The 18,857-nt window shown below is 35.8% G+C and overlaps 1 protein-coding gene across 2 annotated transcripts; it reads left to right on the top strand.

The window, feature by feature from the left end:
• The first annotated feature begins 4,634 nt into the window (after window positions 1-4,634).
• LOC107559714 (zinc transporter ZIP4-like) lies at window positions 4,635-17,245 on the top strand. 2 transcript variants are annotated; one of them, XM_016243624.1, is made up of 12 exons: window positions 4,641-4,956; window positions 6,160-6,459; window positions 6,564-6,747; window positions 8,098-8,243; window positions 9,317-9,488; window positions 10,417-10,589; window positions 11,398-11,556; window positions 12,083-12,178; window positions 13,029-13,083; window positions 13,674-13,826; window positions 15,268-15,455; window positions 16,924-17,245. In XM_016243624.1, the coding sequence occupies exons 1-12, from the start codon at window positions 4,756-4,758 to the stop codon at window positions 17,050-17,052; spliced, it is 1,956 nt and encodes a 651-aa protein (XP_016099110.1). In that variant the 5' UTR covers window positions 4,641-4,755; the 3' UTR covers window positions 17,053-17,245. The 2 variants fall into 2 exon arrangements, 1 of the variants encoding a protein (XP_016099110.1); XR_001605657.1 differs by lacking the exons at window positions 15,268-15,455; window positions 16,924-17,245 and having other exon boundaries at window positions 4,635-4,956; window positions 12,083-12,329; window positions 13,674-13,698.
• The last annotated feature ends 1,612 nt before the right edge of the window (window positions 17,246-18,857 follow it).

Genomic DNA, 18,857 nt, shown 5'->3' with positions numbered 1-18,857 from the left:
AGTGGTGACAATATGTTCTTCATCAAAGGAGATATGGACTCCTTATCTTTTGGCGGCGGAGGGTATGTAAGATAATAAGTTGGCATATTTAATTTTTCAGTGACATAGTGTATAAATACATTTTTATTTGATACTTTTAGGGGTGAATTTGGGCTGTGGTTGGATGGTGACCTCTATCATGGCAGAACTCACTCATGTAAGACCTTTGGAAATCAGATGCTCTCGAAAACGGAGGACTTCTATGTGCAGGACATTGAAATATGGGCCTTTGAATAACACCCCAAATCCCCAACTCACGGACTCGGTACACAGTAAGGCGGGTATATGAGGCCACATCACTAGACCCCCATAACTGATTGAACACCCTCCACTGGGCTCCTAAGAATCCCTGATAGAGGCTGTACACTGTCCTTCATTTCTGGAAATGGTCAGCATGGGTGGGTGTTCTTTGCTGGTGTCCCAGTGAAAGTTTCTTTACCCATTTGCAGCCTGACATGCTCTAGTTTTGAGTATAAGGAAGGGCGCTAATGGCTTTTCCATAATGTTGTAGAACTTTCCAAGAGAAATGTATCTCCAGACCTTCCAAGGAGTCATAAAACATTGGGTTTTCAGTCCTAATACCTTCATCACCTGTAGCATTGCATCTATTTCAAGCACTTTAAATATCTAACTTCAAACCCCTGTTATTTATCTGTGTCTGTGTGCTCACACGGGCTCTATGTAATCAAATGCCATTACTTAATGTAATATTCAGTACCGTGTTGCTGTAAAAAGGTGGAGTAACATGCAAATTCACGTGTGGTGCCCTTTTTATATCAATATGCTTTCCTGCAAGTCCTTCGTTCTGTCTGGGAGTGCTGTAGTTATGCCAGGAGAAAAGTGTTTGTCTTTTAGGAAGCCATCTGAAGGAGTATATATACATATATAAATATATATAGCAATTATATATTTATACCTTTGTTAGTGTACTGTGTACATAACTACTTCCCATATTGCTGTTACGTGTGACAGTAAAATGGTTTGCACTTCTGTCCTTGAAGTATAATCTCAATTGTGCATTTTCCTTGTAAATTTGTTCCAATAAATGCATTTCTATATGCACACAACATTAATGCTAATCTTATGTGAATGTGGAGTTTTCATCAGGTAAGACTGGCTCTGAGACTGGCTCTTCTCATCAACGGTAACCTCGGAACGTATATAAGGTGACCTGGGCATTTAAATGACTAGTGCAGCCAGAGCCAGTCTCCAGGGCTTAAGGATGACTGCTGTCAACGATCACGAGGCTCGTCGACACACAATTGTTAGAAAAACTGAAAATTGATGGGGAATTGGCTCTTTTAGCAGTATTCTGACTTGAAGTTTAAAGCCAAGAGATAACAGTTTCCCATTGTGCCCAGCTGAAAACATGCCCAAACATTTGACCCGACTGCGCGCGTCTGTTATCAGAGCAGGCGTCTTGCTGTGAAGGTCTGATGCTCTCTGCATGCTGCTGTGGGATCGTGGAGCCGAAGGACTCAGACTGCACATTCCTGGTCTTCCAGTGTTTGATGCCCGTGTGGAAGCACAATGAAATATTAATCCTCTTGAAGATCCCTGACAGATTATGTATCAATGTATTAATCACAATAAAATCTATGTAATAATGGTGTTCTGGTGGTTTTGTGTGTGTATGCATGAAGGAGACATACATAGAAAGTAAAGGCGCAGTCACATTTGTTGATGCTCGGCCAAATTTTGCATGCAAAATCCAGTTTCAGTAGGAATCCATGCAATTGAAAATTTTGCATATGTAGATTTCACATCAGGCTCCAAATGCTCTCTTGAATTCATCACATTGACCAAGAGAAAGCTGCTTGGCTTGAAGGTGACCTCTGACCCTATTGGGCTTTGTGCATCGCTGCAATATTGACAATAAACAATTTTCCCCGCACAATTTTGTCAAAATGGCTCCTTTAAATATGGTCACATTTACATTGCTCATCAAAATTCCACATGCAAAATCCATTTTTATTAGGAATCCACGCGAACTCATCGCATTGACCAATAGAAAGCTGCTTGGTTTGAAAGTGACTTCTGTGGGAGCAGTGCTTCATGCATCGCTGTATTGATTATGGACAATTAACCTTGAAATTTCGTTGAAATTCCACTAATATGACCACACCTTAAAGCAGAACTATGTAACTTTTTCTGTGTTCAAAATTTGCTAAATATATATAATGAGCGAGTACATCATGAATTCATCTTCCAAACCGCGTTTTTGTCTTATTCCGAATCACTACGGTACACTTATAATAAGTACTTATATTTGGACTATTGTAGGCTGGTCGGGTCGTCACCGCTGCGGAGTAACACATACCTGCGTGAATCGCCATAAACATAAACTTGGAGAAGTAGCTCCGGTTGGAATGTTCTTCCGCGGGATGTGTGCAGTTCTGTTTATTAACCGCTAGAGCGCCAAAAGTTACATAGTGCTGCTTTAAAAGGAATTATTCACACAAAAATGTAAGTTCTTTGTAAGAAACAAATCCATTTTTTGACGTGAGAGGACAACAGGGGATTAACATTTTCATTGGAGGAAGAGTTTAAAGGTTTAAAGTTAAAATGTGTTCATGATGGATTTGTTTCTTACAAACATGCAGCTTTTTTACTTCACAAGACGTGAATTGATGGAATGGAGTCCAGTGTGGATTATTGTGATGTTTCATCAGCTGTTTGGACTCTCATTCTGACGGCACCCATTCACTGCAGAGGATCCATTGGTGAGCGAGTGATATAATGCTACATTTCTCCAAATCTGTTCAGATGAAGAAACAAACTCATCTATGTCTTGGATGCTGCTTCAACACTAACTGCGGTTACTGAAACCACGCCTTCTTTCTTTGCGTGAACATTTTGGCGCATTATGCAAATGTTTCCACATAGTGACCTAGATATGTGGGGGCGTGTTAGAACGAGACGTTTTAGGGGGGCGTGGCAGAGTCTTAACTTTGATAAAGAATATCTCTTTGGGTTTGAGACTTTAGTCTTTGCAACTTCAGGGATCTTATCTATGCACAATCAGCTTGTAACACTCCAAAGAGAAAGGAACACTTGAAATCGAATCATATGACCCCTTTAATACACCATGTTGAAAATATGACCTTGTCATAGTTCACCTTCAGTAGCTGGTCCCCATTGACTTCCATAGTATGGCAAAAAAAAAAAAAAAAAAAAAAAAACTATGCAAGTCAATGGGGACCAGCAACTGAAGTTGGACTATCCCTTTAACTCCAAAAGCAAGAAGCAGATACTTACTCTCTTGTGAAGCAAACAATTCATGGAGTGCCTTTGTGAGAACATCTCCCACAAATGAACGAGACACCTTCCTCTCCCAGTGAAATTTCTTTTTAGGCCATGGAAGGGGTAAAATAATAGCGTTTTCACATATTCTGATTACAAAACATTTCATCACTGACTCCAATAGAAGTGCACTGGAGCACATCTTCGTTTTTGAAATTACAAATGTTTTAAATATGTATTAATTCTGTTCATTTGAATAAAACCCTAGGCTTTTAACCTGCAACAAGTCCGTGTTGGCACTGAGATCCGGAATATTCTGAAGCAGACTCCTCCAAATCCTGGCATATAGGACAAGTTAGATCTATTTTAATATAATTTGGGTGAAACACTTTATCTAGTCTATGACATAAAACAATACAGCACTTGTTTAAATGGCTAACACCAATAATAAAGCGTCTTTGTAATAAAAGCTATGTACTATCATACAAGAAACTGCCACTGCTACAACTCTAACATCTTGTTTCTATATTAAGTAGTTACGTGGTTTATTGACAGGTGATGAGGGCAGGAAACTTGCCGGCATGAATTTCTGATGATTATTTTGTACAGCCAACAAAAACGGCCTCTTTAAGTGATCTATCAGGCACAACAAACCAAAGTAAATTTGCTAAAAAATAAATAAATTTGTATAATCCATATTAATCTGATGACATTATATCAGCTCATGTATGTGGATTGAAACACATAAAGGGATCCTGTATCCCAATCCTGTATGAGTTCTGTTGAGCAGAAAAGAAGACACTTTCACAAACAGTTCCTAGTCCCCATTGACTTCCATACTGTAGGAGAAAAATAAAAATACAATAAAAGTCAATGGGAACCAGAAACTGTTTGGTTACCCACATTCTTCAAAATATACTCTTTTTTGTTCAGCAGAAAAAAGAAAGTCATACAGGTTTGGAACAACTTGAGAGTAAGTAAATGATGACAGAATTAAATTTTTTGGGTGAACTCTATAAAATATGTTCTTCTTGTCAGTGGTATCTTCTGACCTAGCAGTTGTGGACGGATCTTCTCAGTCATGTATTGGCTCAGGTGTTTAGGCAGACGTCCCTGTATGTCCACCAGAACACACGTGTCAGTAGATCAGAATCAGTCCATGGCAGCTCAGATCTAGCTCAGCTCACACTAGATGGGTTTGTACTGAGGAGAGTTCTGTGGAGGCAAACCAAAGCAAAAAAAAAAACAACAAAAGCATTAAATATTGTTTCAATAACTCGGAAGCCCTCGGTAGAGTTTCTGTTGACCAATCAGCGTTCAGTGTGGAGGACAACAGGAGCTTCTACCTGAACAGTTACACGATCACCTGTGTGAGGAGCTCCGAAGCTCCTGTGTGAGTGTGAGTGTGTGTGTGTGTGTGTGTGTGTGAGGACAGTCTGTCGCCGCAATAAGAATAAGGACAAAACACACACCATGGAGACTGGAGGAGTTTTATTTCTCTGTGTGACCTGCCTCAGTCTGTTTACAGGCGCGCGTGGTGGTAAAAACGACATTTACGCGAGAATTGTGGATTTAGTGTCTCCAGGTGAAGAGTTCCTCACGGAGGATGCGCTTCTCTCGGTGTTTGAACGGCTGCAGAACCGCGTGCAGTGCTCCGGTGTGTCGTGTGGAAAGGTAAGACGGATTTATTGAACGTGGTTATATATATATATATATATATATATATATATATATATATTTTATTTTTTTTATTTTTTAATTGAAATTCAACATGAAAGTTAATTTTTGGTCAACTTTTTAGTCTGCAGTAAAGGTATTGTTGCATATATTATTGTAATACGATGCTGAGTTATTGCTGGTGATTACAAATTTTAATATTATTATTGGAAGTTATGTGTGTATATATATATATATATATATATATATATATATATATATATATATATATATATATATATATATATATATATATAGATAAAGACCTGTTAATAAAAAAAATGGAAAAATTGTTTTAATGACATACAGCACCGAGGGTCTACTGATTTTTTTGTCACTTAGAAATAAACAATGGCCTCCTGAATGTTATGTTGTTTGCATTATATTGATTTTGGACAAAAGCTTGCAAAATACTATTAATTACAAATTTGAAAACAAAAAGTAATAATAATACATGAAACACATTCTAAAAGATTTTTCCAAAGTTCTAATACCAACATTTATTTTTCCTGAATTTCAGACTTTTAGTGTGATTTTTCTTTTTCACAGTCTCCAGGCAGTGCCTTTTTTTTTGTCACATAGAAATAAAAATAGCCTCCTGAATGTTGGTATGTTGTTTGCATTATACTGATTTTGGACAAAAGTTTGCCAAATATTCATAATAATTAAAAATGTGAAAACAAAACAAATAATACATAAAAAAAAAGATTTTTCTAAACTTCTTATTCCAACATTTATTTTTCCCGAATTTCAGACTTTTAATGTGATTTTCTTTTTTACAGTCTCCAGGCAGTGCCTACATGTTTTTGTCAGAAAAAAATGAAAAATTGACATTATATTACATGTTATAGATCTGTTATGAAGAAGAGAATATCTCATGCATTGTGCCAAGAACATGTCCAGCTCATATTTTACCTCGGAAAAGAAAATTACGCCTTTTTAAGAATTATTAAGATTTGTCTCTACCAACTAAGCACATTTTATGTAACATCTCATGACTTCATCACAAGAAGTATCTGTTTCACATTTGAGAACGCCAATTTGGCACACAAGCTTTAACTGCAAATGTGTTCCAGTTTTGCTTAACTTAAGACATATTAGACTCCTTTATATTTCATACACAGAAATCTGGAAATCGCTCTCTTTCTCTCCTGTATACAGTGCCTGTCTGTTGAACATCTGCACCAGTTGTTGAGTAATTACAGCAGCTCACAGGGGCTACAGATGGAGGATTTCTTCACGATGGCCCCTGGATGCTGTCTGTTCCTGAGCGCTCCGCTAGAGACCTGCGGGGCCATACAGGAGGGCCGCTGGGTTGAGGAGACCCATCACTTCATCCAAATGATATTCGGCCATGACAACACCACCAGCAGTCATAATGAGATCAGTGCCGCAGAATATGAGGGTTTGGAGCAGCTGTTTGATGAGATGGAAAAATACTATCAGCCAGTCACACATGAGGTAAGTAACCGCAATGTAGGGTTAAACTAAAAGTGCTAATCATTCTATGTATAAGTAACATGGTCATTAAGACACATCTGTCATTTGTTTGTCCACGTGTTCAGCCCTGTCTTTCACTAAAAGACATCCTGGAAGAGAGCGATGATCATCACATAGAGCTGGATGCTGTTTTCGGAAACATCCTCTATCATGCTTTGCGTGGAGACTGTATGAGATCACTTCCTGAGCAAGAGTTCTTTCTGGATTACATCTTCAGCCATTTTGCCTCTGATAATCTTACACTTCATGGTATGACTGTTTGATAATCCTGATGATGTTACATTAACCTTAAATGCATTTCATGTTGTTGAATTTGGTTTTATTTTAGTAAAATATTCAAGTAAAAATGTGTTTTAATGTGACAGAATCAACCTGAATAAATAATGTCACACCAATGAAAGTAATGGTAACACTTTACATTAAGGTTCAATTAGTTAATGTTAGTTAATGTATGAACTAACATGAACAATACATTTATTACAGTATTTATTAATCTTTGTTAATGTTAGTTCATGAAAATAAAGTCGTTTATTTGTTAGTTCATGTTAATTCACAGTGCAATAACTAATGTTAACAAGCACAACCTTTGATTTTAATAATGCTTTAGTAAATGTTGAAATTAACATTAACTAAGATTAATAAATGCTGTAAAAGTATTGTTCTTGCTTAGTTCATGTTAATTAAAGTAGTTAACTAATGTCAACTAATGAACCTTATTGTAAAGTGTTCCCAAAGGAATTTTTAATACTCAGGTCCAGTGTTATATTAGTATCATTTATATAATATTATAGTTTTTATTAATATTTTGAATTCATTTTTATTTTTATATTTGTAGTTTTTTATATTTTATTTCAGTTAAAGTTAAAATGTGTGACTTTTTTATAGTTTTAGATTTTAAATATTCTAAAAAAATATATATTTTCTTATTTAGTGTTTTTGTCTAGTTTTCCATTACAAATATCTAAACATACTTAAATCGAAATACATTTAAATGGAAACTGGCTTAAGTCAATCAGGTCTTGTTTTCTGAAAAAATATAACATTTAAGTGAGTTTAATCTTAAAACAAGAACAATATCCGATAAGAAAAATAACATGGATTTTTATTTGAAGTAGGTTTATTTTTCTGACCACACTGACAGATATGTTTTCTTGTTTTATGCACAAACGCACTTACTTTTGATCAATTGTTCAGGAAACAGCACTTAATCTTAAATCATTTTGCTTCTTAAGTAAATAATTTAAGTGTAGATATTTGCACTTGACAATAAGAGTAAGAAAAAAAAAATTTCAGTGTAGGCATCTTTGTTCTTTATTTATAATATATTTATGCATTTGGCAGATGCTTTATTCTAAGCATTCAGAGTAGAACTTTTATCAGTTCATGCATCTGGACTGGGAATCCAATGCATAATCTTGGCTTTTCTAGCACAAACAGTTAATATGCAACTTAAAAAGGTTCTTCTGGCTGCAGCTTCATGTTTTTAATACTTGTTCATGTTCTGTAGATTTCCTGAAGTGCTTTTAAGCATTTAAGTACAGTATTTGGTTTAAAGCTGAACGTTTGTATTCTATTTTTAATGATCCCATTGTTACTCAGATTTTGAAGAGCTTCTGAAGACGCTAAACCTGGGCAGAGATGAACACGACCATGATGATGCCCACATTGATGATGAATCCCACCGCAGTGAAACCCCCATACAAAGTCATCAGGACGATCACCATAACAACAGCAGCTGGGACACGGTAAGATACAGCAATGTTTGCTCGGGGCATCATGAGAAATCAGTGCATGCTGCAGAAATCAAATCATATGGAGTTTGATGAAGTGGACAATCATTCAGCTGGGCAATAAATTATTTTGAGGCCTGTACATGACATATCAACTTTAATAAGTGATGTTTAGATGTCTTGATGGATGTTGTGACAATCTGAGACCATGCAAGCTGACCGTAATGATAATCAGTGTGCAATTAAGCAGTACATATGTTTATTTTTAATCATGATGTACAGTTCCCAATACCCTTACTAAAGCCTGTCATTTGACATCCATGCAACTAATAATAGTGCACACTAATGCATGCATGCTTGTCAGAGCAATGAAAGTGACTGAAGCCCAAAAAAATGTATTGTAAAGTGCCCCTATTATGGGTAATGAAAGTTCATATTTTGGTTTTGGGAGTTCCCAACAACAGGTTGACAGGCATGCAAGATCAAACAACACTTTCATTGTCTTATAATATGCATTTATTTTTACCTTACTTGCTCAACGACTCCCAAACGATTCGCTCAACGATTCATTTTTCCAAACCCCTCCTTTGCGTGACGCTAATCTGCAGTGATTGGTCCGATTGGTCTCATTTTCATTTCATCATGCCTGTAATACCTGATCAAGCAGCGTCTGTGAGCGCAGTGCTGCTTTGTGTACAGCGTTACCGGGGAAACAGCTATTTTTTACCACTCCAAAAGCTGCACCTAGTTGCAAAGAATGAATTTGCATTTTCATTCAGACCAATGTGAAAAGACCAACAAGTGGACAGGCAATATGCTAATGTTTCATGTTGACGTCAACATGAAACAGCTTGGGATTCCTTTTAAATGATTCAGAGTCGACTCTTTCTTTTGAGAGACAATAACTTTATACACGGTGCACTTTCAGATTTAAAACTTTGTAAAAGGTTTTAATTCACTTAGAGCTGTGTTACACACTGCATAAAAGGTAATTTTAAAAATCCATAATAGGGGCACTTTAATATATGCAATGCTTAAATTGTTAATATATGCATGTCTCAGGTTGTTTCTGGTTGCTTTGCCTGCAGATGTGTTTTAGTGCTGAAGACCTTCTGAGGATCTACCAGCTGAACTCTTCATCGCTGACCAGAGATCAGTTCACACAGCTCAGTCCTGCTCTGATTCAGCAGATCCTCAGTGGAGGCTGTTCTGAGATCACTTTCACCCACGTGACCCCTGATTCTCTGAGCACCGCTGAGAGTGAGTGACCTCTGTTTAAACCATTAGACCATCACTGAACAATTAGTCTGAGTTGCATAGCATAGTTAGACTTGTAAAAATGACAGTAAAGACATTTATAATGTTACAAAAGATTTCTATTTCAAACAAATGCTGCTCTAGACCTTTCTATTGATCAAAGAATCCTGAAAAAAATGTCTAATGGTTTCAGCAAAAATATGAAGTAGCACAACTGTTTTCAGCATTGATAATAAAAAAAAAATGTTTCTTGATCAGCAAATCAGCATATTAGAGTGATTTCTGATCGATCGTGTGACACTGAAGACTGGAGTAATGATGCTGAAAATACAGCTTTAAATAAATGATATGTTAAAATATATTCAAATAGAAAACAGGTATTTTAATTAAAAATAATATTTCACAGTATTACTGTATTAAATGCAGCCTTGGTGAGCATAAGAGACTTCTTTCAAAAACATTTAAAAAATCTTACTGACCCCAAACTTTTGAACGGTAGTATAATATCTTAAAAAGCTTAAAAACCTTATAAACATACTACAACTAGAAACTTTGAGTTTTTTTATTGTATGCACTTGTCAATGATAGTGAAAATTTAGATGATCACTTACATTTAGTTTGCGTATAAGAAACATGACACATTATACAACAATGATACATGACTACTGGCTTTTCTGGTTCTCCCACAATATTTAGTTCTAGCTGGAATCAATCTCTTAACCTCAGCAGAACAAAGAGTATTTTTAAACACTGTGACTGATTATTTTAGTTATTTCTTCCTGGAGAAGAACAAAGCTGGCACCATTTTCCGGCTTAAACCAGATTCCATCTGAATGACCTGTAACTGTTTACAAAAACCAGTCTGAACAACGGCATACCTGTGACATAGTGATCTCTTTATACAATCACTGAATAAGCCCTTTGTGCCCAGGATATGGATATGCCACTCTCGCCAACATAATCATCTGTCTGATGGCCATGTTTGGGATCGTGGTGCTGCTGTTCTCCAGGTGCACGCAAGTGTTTCAGATGTGCATCCAGTTCTGCATCAGTCTGGCTGTAGGATCCCTCACAGGTGATGCTCTTCTGCATCTGCTTCCTATGGTGAGCAGCCAGCAAAAAAGACTCAAAAATGTCTTCATTTAAATGGAAATAAACAGAAAAGTAAGAGTAAATTTGCTGAAAATTTACTCACCCTTGTGCCATCCAAAATGAGTTTGTTTCTGCATCGGAACAGATTTGGAGAAATGTAGCATTACATCACTTGTTCACCAGTGGATCCTCTGCAGTGAATGGGTGCCGTCAGAATGAGAGTCCAAACAGCTGATAAAAATATCACAATAATCCACACCACTCCAATCTATCAAAGTCGAAGCCTGCGTGTAAGAAACAAATCCATCATTACAGCAGTGTGTAATGTAGCTGTATGTGAATGTAAACGATTTGCAAAGGTGTAAACCCGAAAGTGCAAAATAAATCAAGTTATTGTCTCCCAAAAGAAAGAATCAGCCTAAACGAGTCATCAGTAATTCGAATCCCACTTCTGTGATTCACAACAGAGTGGGATTTCTGACCAATCAGAGCAGAGTAGGCTCACAGGAAGGAGGGGTTTAGAGAGACTGAATCTTAGAACTGCTTTGAACGAATTATTTGAGAATCGTTGGAAAATTAGGTGATATTAAATGCACATTATTAGAAAATGAAAGCGTTTTTTTGACCTCGCATAATGTAAACCTACTGTACGAGATTCCCAAAACAAAATTAGGAACCCTAAAAATGGCATAATAGAATCTAAACAATCTCACCTACATCTTGGATGGCTTGAGGGTGAGTAGATTTTAAGCACATTTTCATTTTTGGGTGAACTATTCCTTTAAATTTCATTGCTTTGTGACTGATTGTGTATGAGTAGTTCTTAGGTCTTCATGGACATGAAGAAGGACACAGTCATGAGGAGGAGAACCTCGACTATGTTTACAAACTCCTGGTGGTCATTGGGGGCATCTATGTCTTCTATCTGATGGAAGCCATCTTTGCTATCATCACTCGACATGGTCATCATCATAATGGAGTGGGTGACGCCAAATTTCTTGTTTAATTTTGCAGATGTAATAAATTTATCAGAAAAGTTCAATCAGAAAACACTGTCAACAGCCATATTTTTATGAATAAAATGTAAGAAATCAGACAAATGATATATGCACAAAATCCTCTATTAAAACCTTCAGAATATAGATAGGATAAGTTTGGTGTATGTAAGTACTGCAGGAGAAAAAAACTCATTTTGACAAAACAGCCTTTAAAGATATGTACTGTAATTGAAATCTACAGACATAAATAGATAAATGGTCATAAACACTTATAAGTGTATTTTGAATGTTTCTTTCCACTAGTCTGAAATAAGACATCTGAAATTATAGAAACAAAATACCCCAAAATCTCATAGCTGACCAGTGCATGATAACCGAATGGTTTTGTCTGTATGTATTGCCTTAAAACATAATAAGAAGTGGAGAAATGGCCACCAGATGAACTGGCTTGCCTTGAAGGGTCTTTCTTTGTTGTAAATGACCTCTGTTGTCTGTTTGCTCCGGCAGTCTGAGCCTCATCACTGTGACCACAGCAAAGTTCTGCAGATGTTCCAGAGCAAGAGAACCCAGCAAAACAATAACTCCACCTCACAGGAGGAGCTGGTGAGAAAGTCGTATTTGTGTGAAAGTGGGCAAAATAAGAAGTTATTATGTTACAAATCACTACACAAAAATGGACAGAACTACTGTTCCCTGAGGAGGCCGGGTGAAATCATATTTCACAAACCCAGACAATAATTGTTGGAAATTTGAGGTCATTTCAGGATTTTCAGACAATAGTCTGAGAGTTTATTGTCATGTGAATCAGAAATGTTGGTGTTCATTGTTTAATTAGGGAATTAATATTTACCTAGTTTTACCTAGTTTTCTAGGTTAGGTTAGCTTTAGTCCTATTTGGACAAGAAAAGTTTCACAGGTGGACTTTGGGATTTTTCTCATCTATTATTTCTTTTGTTTTTCTTGTTCTTTTTTGCAGTGTGTATAATTTTTGTCCATAACATGTCTGATTAAGTTTGACCATTAAATTGAGAATTTTTTCACAATTTCAATCGTATTTACAGTGGTGTGAAAAGGTTTTTGCCCCCTTCCTGTTTTTAAATTTTTTTTAATTTTTGTCACACTTAAAAGATTCAGATCATCAAGCTAATTTTTAATTACAGGCCTCTCTCATCTTTTTAAGTGGGAGAACTTGCACAATTGGTGGCTGACTAAATACTTTTTTTCCCCACTGTATATATATGTAGATGTTTGTACTGAAAAAAAACAAGACAAAACTACTGAGTAGAAGAATTTTTTTATTGCAATCATGCATTGGGTATATTTTTTCATGTCTTTTTTTTTTTTTTTTACCATCAAATTCAGAGTTTATCAGTGCAGAAATATCACTGAATTCATCTCAGACTTCCTCTGTAATCATCAGTTTTGTAATGCTGTCAGTTTGTACTGATTTTAGGTGGACGAGCAAAACAATGAGAAGTCCATCCTGGAGCCATCTAGGAGTACACGAGGTCAGTGAATGCTGTCAGCGGTCTGTGTTAGACACATCTGAGCCATGACTGCAAATAATTTCACACCTATTAGAGTTAATAACATGTTTGTGGTGTAACATGACACACATTTAAGAGAGTAAAATGACCTGTTAGTAAAGTAAACTTTTGCACTGATGGTGTAAAAGGTGTCTGCTGTCATATTTGTATGCATATATACCAGTGTTATTTTAGTATTATAGAGGTACTATTATAGTTTTCTTATGAGTATTTTAAATTGGTTTTTATTTTTATGTTTTTTGTTTCAAAAGCTCTGTTCAAAAGTTTGTGGTGTGTATTATTATATATCTATTACAAAAATATTAAATTAAATTAAATTATAAAATTTAAATGGTGAATTTTTTTTTTCTAAAATGCAAAATAAATAATATCTATCTATATACATTTATTTTAAAATATTATGTAAAATATTTAACATTTTAAAAATCTTAACTCTCTGTCCTATTATAGTCTATTTTGCTGAATTATTTTGAGTTTCATCCGCGGGTGATTTTTGTAGTTGAATAACGTCATTTATGATTTTGAGTGTGTATCTTTCTCATGCCCCTCAGAGAAGCGTCTGCTGCCGTATATGATCACCATCGGTGACGGCGTTCATAACTTTGCAGACGGTCTGGCCATAGGCGCTGCGTTCTCCGTGTCGTGGCGTTCAGGACTGGCGACATCGCTGGCCGTTTTGTGTCATGAGCTGCCACATGAGTTAGGTGAGATATGTCTGTTTGAGAGAAACTCTAATCTAGCTACAAAAAATGCATTAAGAACATTAGTAGACAATGATAGTTTGTCATCACAGTCTTTGAATGTTGTGTGAATATTCTTTGAAAGTAAAAGTGTAGTTTGAATGCTAAGGCCTTTTAGAAACGTTTGCTTTTCTACATACCCTTAAAATAAATCTTAACAGGTTTGTGCAGTAACACAATGTGCATTACTGATTAATCAAAACAACAAAGAAAACAGTTGGCACTTTCCCTCTTCCTGATGTGAGTGAAGGAACGTCTCACTTAAACACGTCTCAGTTTATAGTCAATAGGGCTGGGTAAAAAATATAGATATCTCGATATTAATCGATTCTCATTTTTACGGAACGATATATTTTCTTACATCTCAAGAATCGATTAGTCTAGCCTGTTTTCAGTCAATGGACGGAACATTGAAGGGTACTTCCCATCCAATAAATGCAATAAGCGTTGTGGTTTGGTACTTTTAATATGAAACAAAGTCTCAGATTTCAAATTCTGTCCATTGTATTGCAGTATTTAAACAATAAATGCCGTTTTGGCGCTGTTTAATGTTTTAAGTGACAGATCGCTGTAGCGCCTCAGTTCAACAGACAGTTCAGCGTGAGGCGCATGTGCACTGATCATCTCCTCCACATTAATACCAGCTTCAGCACAAAATAAACATGACTAAACATCCGAAGGTAAGTTAAACGAAAGAGTACAACTTTACAATCCGTATTCTGTCTCATGTAATCGCTCAATCAGTGTTTCAGCCGCGCAAAGACGTCAATATAACGTCTTGTAAACAACGCAACGTCACATTTTCCTCAGAAAAAAGCATATTCGGTGACCATAAACTCATTAATCATATAGAAAAATAAACTGTAGAGAGGGGCATTTTGCTTATAGCACCATATAACATATATGTTTTACTGTTCTTCAATGTTTAATTTATGTTTGAATAAAGCCATTAAGTTTTTATGACAGCCACCATTTAAATGTTTATATTTCAAAAAAATTAACTGAAGTAGAAATATTATTATGTAACTGTAACTTTATTATTGTAAAAACATTAATTTTAACCTTCAATATTATAGTAATGTAGTAGCCTACCAACTGACTCTCATGTATATTTTACAGCATTAGTTGAGAGATTTTTTTTTTTCCTTGAGAAAATTTGGCATGTACTGTACCTGATACATATCCAAAATAATCGATATTGAATCAGTAATCGAATCGAATAGCAAGCTTGTGAATGAGAATCGAATCGTGAAATTTGTGTCAAAACCCAGCCCTAATAGTCATGAATAGATTTATTTATGAAACAAAAAACTCAGATGGTTTCATGGTAATAATTTGGATTTCTTTGTTTTAACTTGTGAAATATCATACAGACACATTTATGACAGGTTGTGTTTTTGGTCAGGTGATTTTGCAATCTTGTTGCACTGTGGTCTGTCAGTGAGAAAGGCTCTGCTGCTGAATGTGGGCAGTGCTCTCACCTCCTTCATTGGCCTTTACATCGCACTGTCCGTCTCCACTCAAACCACTGCCCAGGAGTGGATTTCTGCCATCACCGCCGGCTTCTTCCTTTACATCAGCCTTGCAGACATGGTATGTTTGGTACTTTCTGGCTTCTTTTGTAACTCTTCTCATTAACAGAGCAAAAATACACAAAGTAGCTGCCATATTTTGTGCAAACTGTACGCTTCATGCTTTATATAACTTGGAAGCCTGTTTCTGCCAAGGGTTAATAAAAATTGAATTCTGAGAAAAAAAGTCAGAATTATGAGATACAAACTCTGAGAAAAAAAGATAAAATTGTGAGATATAAACTCACAATTCTGACTTTGTTTACTCAAAATTTCAAGTTGACATCTTGCACTTCTGATTTTTGGTTTCCGCCATACAACAAAAAAAATAAAAAAGTTAATAGGTAAAAAAAATTCTCACAATTCTGGGAAAAAAAGACAGAATTGCAAGATATGAACTCAGAAGAAAAAAACAAACAATTTTGACTTTTTTTCTCGCAGTTGTGAGTTTATGTCTCACTATTCCAACTTTTCTTCCCAGTGAGATGTGAGATAGTGATAGTTCAACCAACTTGGTTAGCAACATTCTTCAAAAAAACATGTTTGAAACAACTTGAGGGTGTGCATGAATGACATATGACAGAATTTCCATTTTTGAGTGAACTATCCTTTTAAAGGAACACTCCACTATTTTTGAAAATAGGCTCATTTTCCAACTCCCCTAGAGTTAAACAGTTGAGTTTTACCGTTTTCGAATGCATTCAGCCGATCTCCAGGTCTGGCGGTAGCACTTTTAGCTGTAGCTTAGCATAGATCATTGAATCTGATTAGACCATTAGCATCTCGCTCAAAAATGACCAAAGAGTTTCTTTATTTTTCCTATTTAAAACTTGACTCTTCTGTAGTTACATCGTGTACTAAGACCGACGGAAAATGAAAAGTTGGGATTTTCTAGGCCGATATGGCTAGGAACTATACTCTCATTCCGGTGTAATATATAATGTAATGTAATATATGTATAATCAAGGACCTTTGCTGCCGTACCATGGGTGCAGCAGCAAAGGTCCTTGATTATACATATATTACATTACATTATATATTACACCGGAATGAGAGTATAGTTCCTAGCCATATCGGCCTACAAATTTGCACCTTTTCATTTTCCGTCGGTCTTAGTACACGATGTAACTACATAAGAGTCAAGTTTTAAATAGGAAAAATATAGAAACTCTTTGGTCATTTTTGAGCGAGATGCTAACGGTCTAATCAGATTCAATGATCTATGCTAAGCTACAGCTAAAAGTGCTACCGCCAGACCTGGAGATCGGCTGAATGCATTCGAAAACGGTAAAACTCAACTGTCTAACTCCAGGGGGTTGGAAAATGAGCCTATTTTCAAAAATAGGGGAGTGTTCCTTTAAGTAAAAACTTGTAAAAAAAAATTATTTCCTGCATCTTTCAGGGTGTGGAAAGTGAAACACAAACATCTAAAGTATTTGAGTGTAATCAGGTGATCTCAACTTCAATTTCTCTGTTTTTGTCTTGTCTAGCTTCCCTCTATGATTCATGTGGACAGTAAAAGGCCGTGGCTGATTTTTCTGCTGCAGAATCTGGGTCTGTTGACTGGATGGGGGATTATATTACTCCTGTCTTTATATGAAGATCAGATAGGAATCTAAAAAATGATGCAGGATTGTACTTGTGTACTTATGTACATTATCATATTCCCTTCCTTGAAGATGTTTGTGTAGGTGTCACTTAAACAGTGGAAATATGTGCTGCCATGTTTTAAAATTTGCGTATTTTTAAAACCTTGTTTATATTTGTAATATTAATTTGTATTGTTTTTGTTGAGAACAGAAGAGAAATTACTAAAACACTAAACAAAAACATACATAATATATTACACCATACATTACACATATACTTGTTTTATACTTTTTAAAACGCCACACATTTTCTTCAGATTTTAAAATTTAAGTCTGATTAAAAATTTACATTTACAACACAAATCAACCATGTAAATCACTTATTTACAGTAGATAAATGGCTTTTTATGGCCATCAGCACTTTACATATAGTTTCTCACGAGGCTCCTGTCCTTCAGTTTAAATGTATATTTTTACTAGTTAATTGTAAACTGTAAAAGTTGTTTCTGTATTTTATTGTGAAGATGTAACTGGGCTTAAAATGTACGATTGTAAGATACACTTGATGTAGGGATTTTACTGGTTCATTCTGCTAATATGAAGTATGAAGTAAGTTTCTGTCATGACGTGTAGTGATCAAACCTGTGAATAGATAAATGAATTGTGACCTGTGGCTTTTGTCCTAACCTGAAAATATTCACTCATAGTCTTTGTGCTTTCATAAATGTTAAGTGAAGTCTCTATTCAGCATTAAGGTCTTGTGTATGTATGTGAGTGTATTATTAGGCATGTTAGAGATTGCAGGGCTGAAAGTGCTGTGGTAAAGCCAATGATTTTATCTCATCGTCAAACCTGAAGTTTCATTAGATCCTGACTCACACGACTTTTAGAAGTGCTCATTAGATGATAAAAATCCAGGACAATGACTGGTGTCTGAAATATCACGTGTACACACCCAATTTAAAATACAGTGCAATAACTGCAAACCTTGAAAAAACGAATGCCGCTTAAAATAGTTTTACGGAATTTACTCTGTAAGAAAGCTTGTCAACAATTCTGTGTTTTTCTGTCAATATGGGGTGCTGTGTGTACATTAATGAGGAAAAAAAAAATAACTTAAATGATTTTAGCAAATGGCTGCAATATCACAAAGAGTGAAAAATTTAAGGGGGTCTGAATACTTTCCGTACCCACTGTATAACAAATATATTATTCTAAATATTATGGTTCTATATAAAAATTATATTAAATTAAATGTTATTACAACAAAGAATTGGTAATTAAACATTTTATTTAAGGCTTCTAAAGTCAAACAAATCAAGAAAAAAAAAGATAAATTCCTGCACACTTAAAGGGTTAGTTCACCCAAAAATGAAAATTAGGCTGCGTTTTACTCCCCCCGAGGCATCCTAGGTGTATATGATTTTCTTCTTTCAGACGAATCCAGTTGGAGTTATATAAAAAATTGTCTTTGATCTTTCAAGCTGTTTAATGGCACTCAGCGGGTGTTGCAGTGAATCAGTCCAAAAGAAGTTAAATAAAAATCGCCCATCCATAAAGAAAGCCTCTCACACGGCTCCGGGGGGTGAACAAAGGCCTCCTGTAGCGAACCGATGCGTTTTTGTAAGAAAAATATCCATATTCACAATGTAATAATCACTTTACTGTAGCTTGCGCCAACAGTTGTACACGGAAGCAGCTCTGGGAGGATGACGTATGAGTTCAGCGCTGCGCATGCGCTGGTGAGTCTCGTGAAAACCAACGTTTGTTAACATGAGCAAAGGAAGCAAAGTTTCCTTACTTTAGCAAAGGAAAACCAGTCTCCTCTTGGCTTA

This window comes from Sinocyclocheilus grahami, unplaced genomic scaffold (assembly GCF_001515645.1).
Source record: "Sinocyclocheilus grahami isolate Dianchi unplaced genomic scaffold, SAMN03320097.WGS_v1.1 scaffold695.1, whole genome shotgun sequence".
Classification (NCBI taxonomy): domain Eukaryota; kingdom Metazoa; phylum Chordata; class Actinopteri; order Cypriniformes; family Cyprinidae; genus Sinocyclocheilus; species Sinocyclocheilus grahami.
The sequence above is the reverse complement of the archived record's forward strand: the minus strand, read 5'-3'. Positions and strand labels throughout refer to the sequence as shown.

Excerpts from the sequence above, each read along its gene's own strand:
- LOC107559714 (XM_016243624.1), top strand. The coding sequence starts at position 4,756 with ATGGAGACTGGAGGAGTTTTATTTCTCTGTGTGACCTGCCTCAGTCTG. Across the intron at positions 6,748-8,097 it reads TGATAATCTTACACTTCATG|ATTTTGAAGAGCTTCTGAAG; the intron begins GTATGACTGTTT and ends ATTGTTACTCAG. Across the intron at positions 12,179-13,028 it reads CCACCTCACAGGAGGAGCTG|GTGGACGAGCAAAACAATGA; the intron begins GTGAGAAAGTCG and ends TACTGATTTTAG.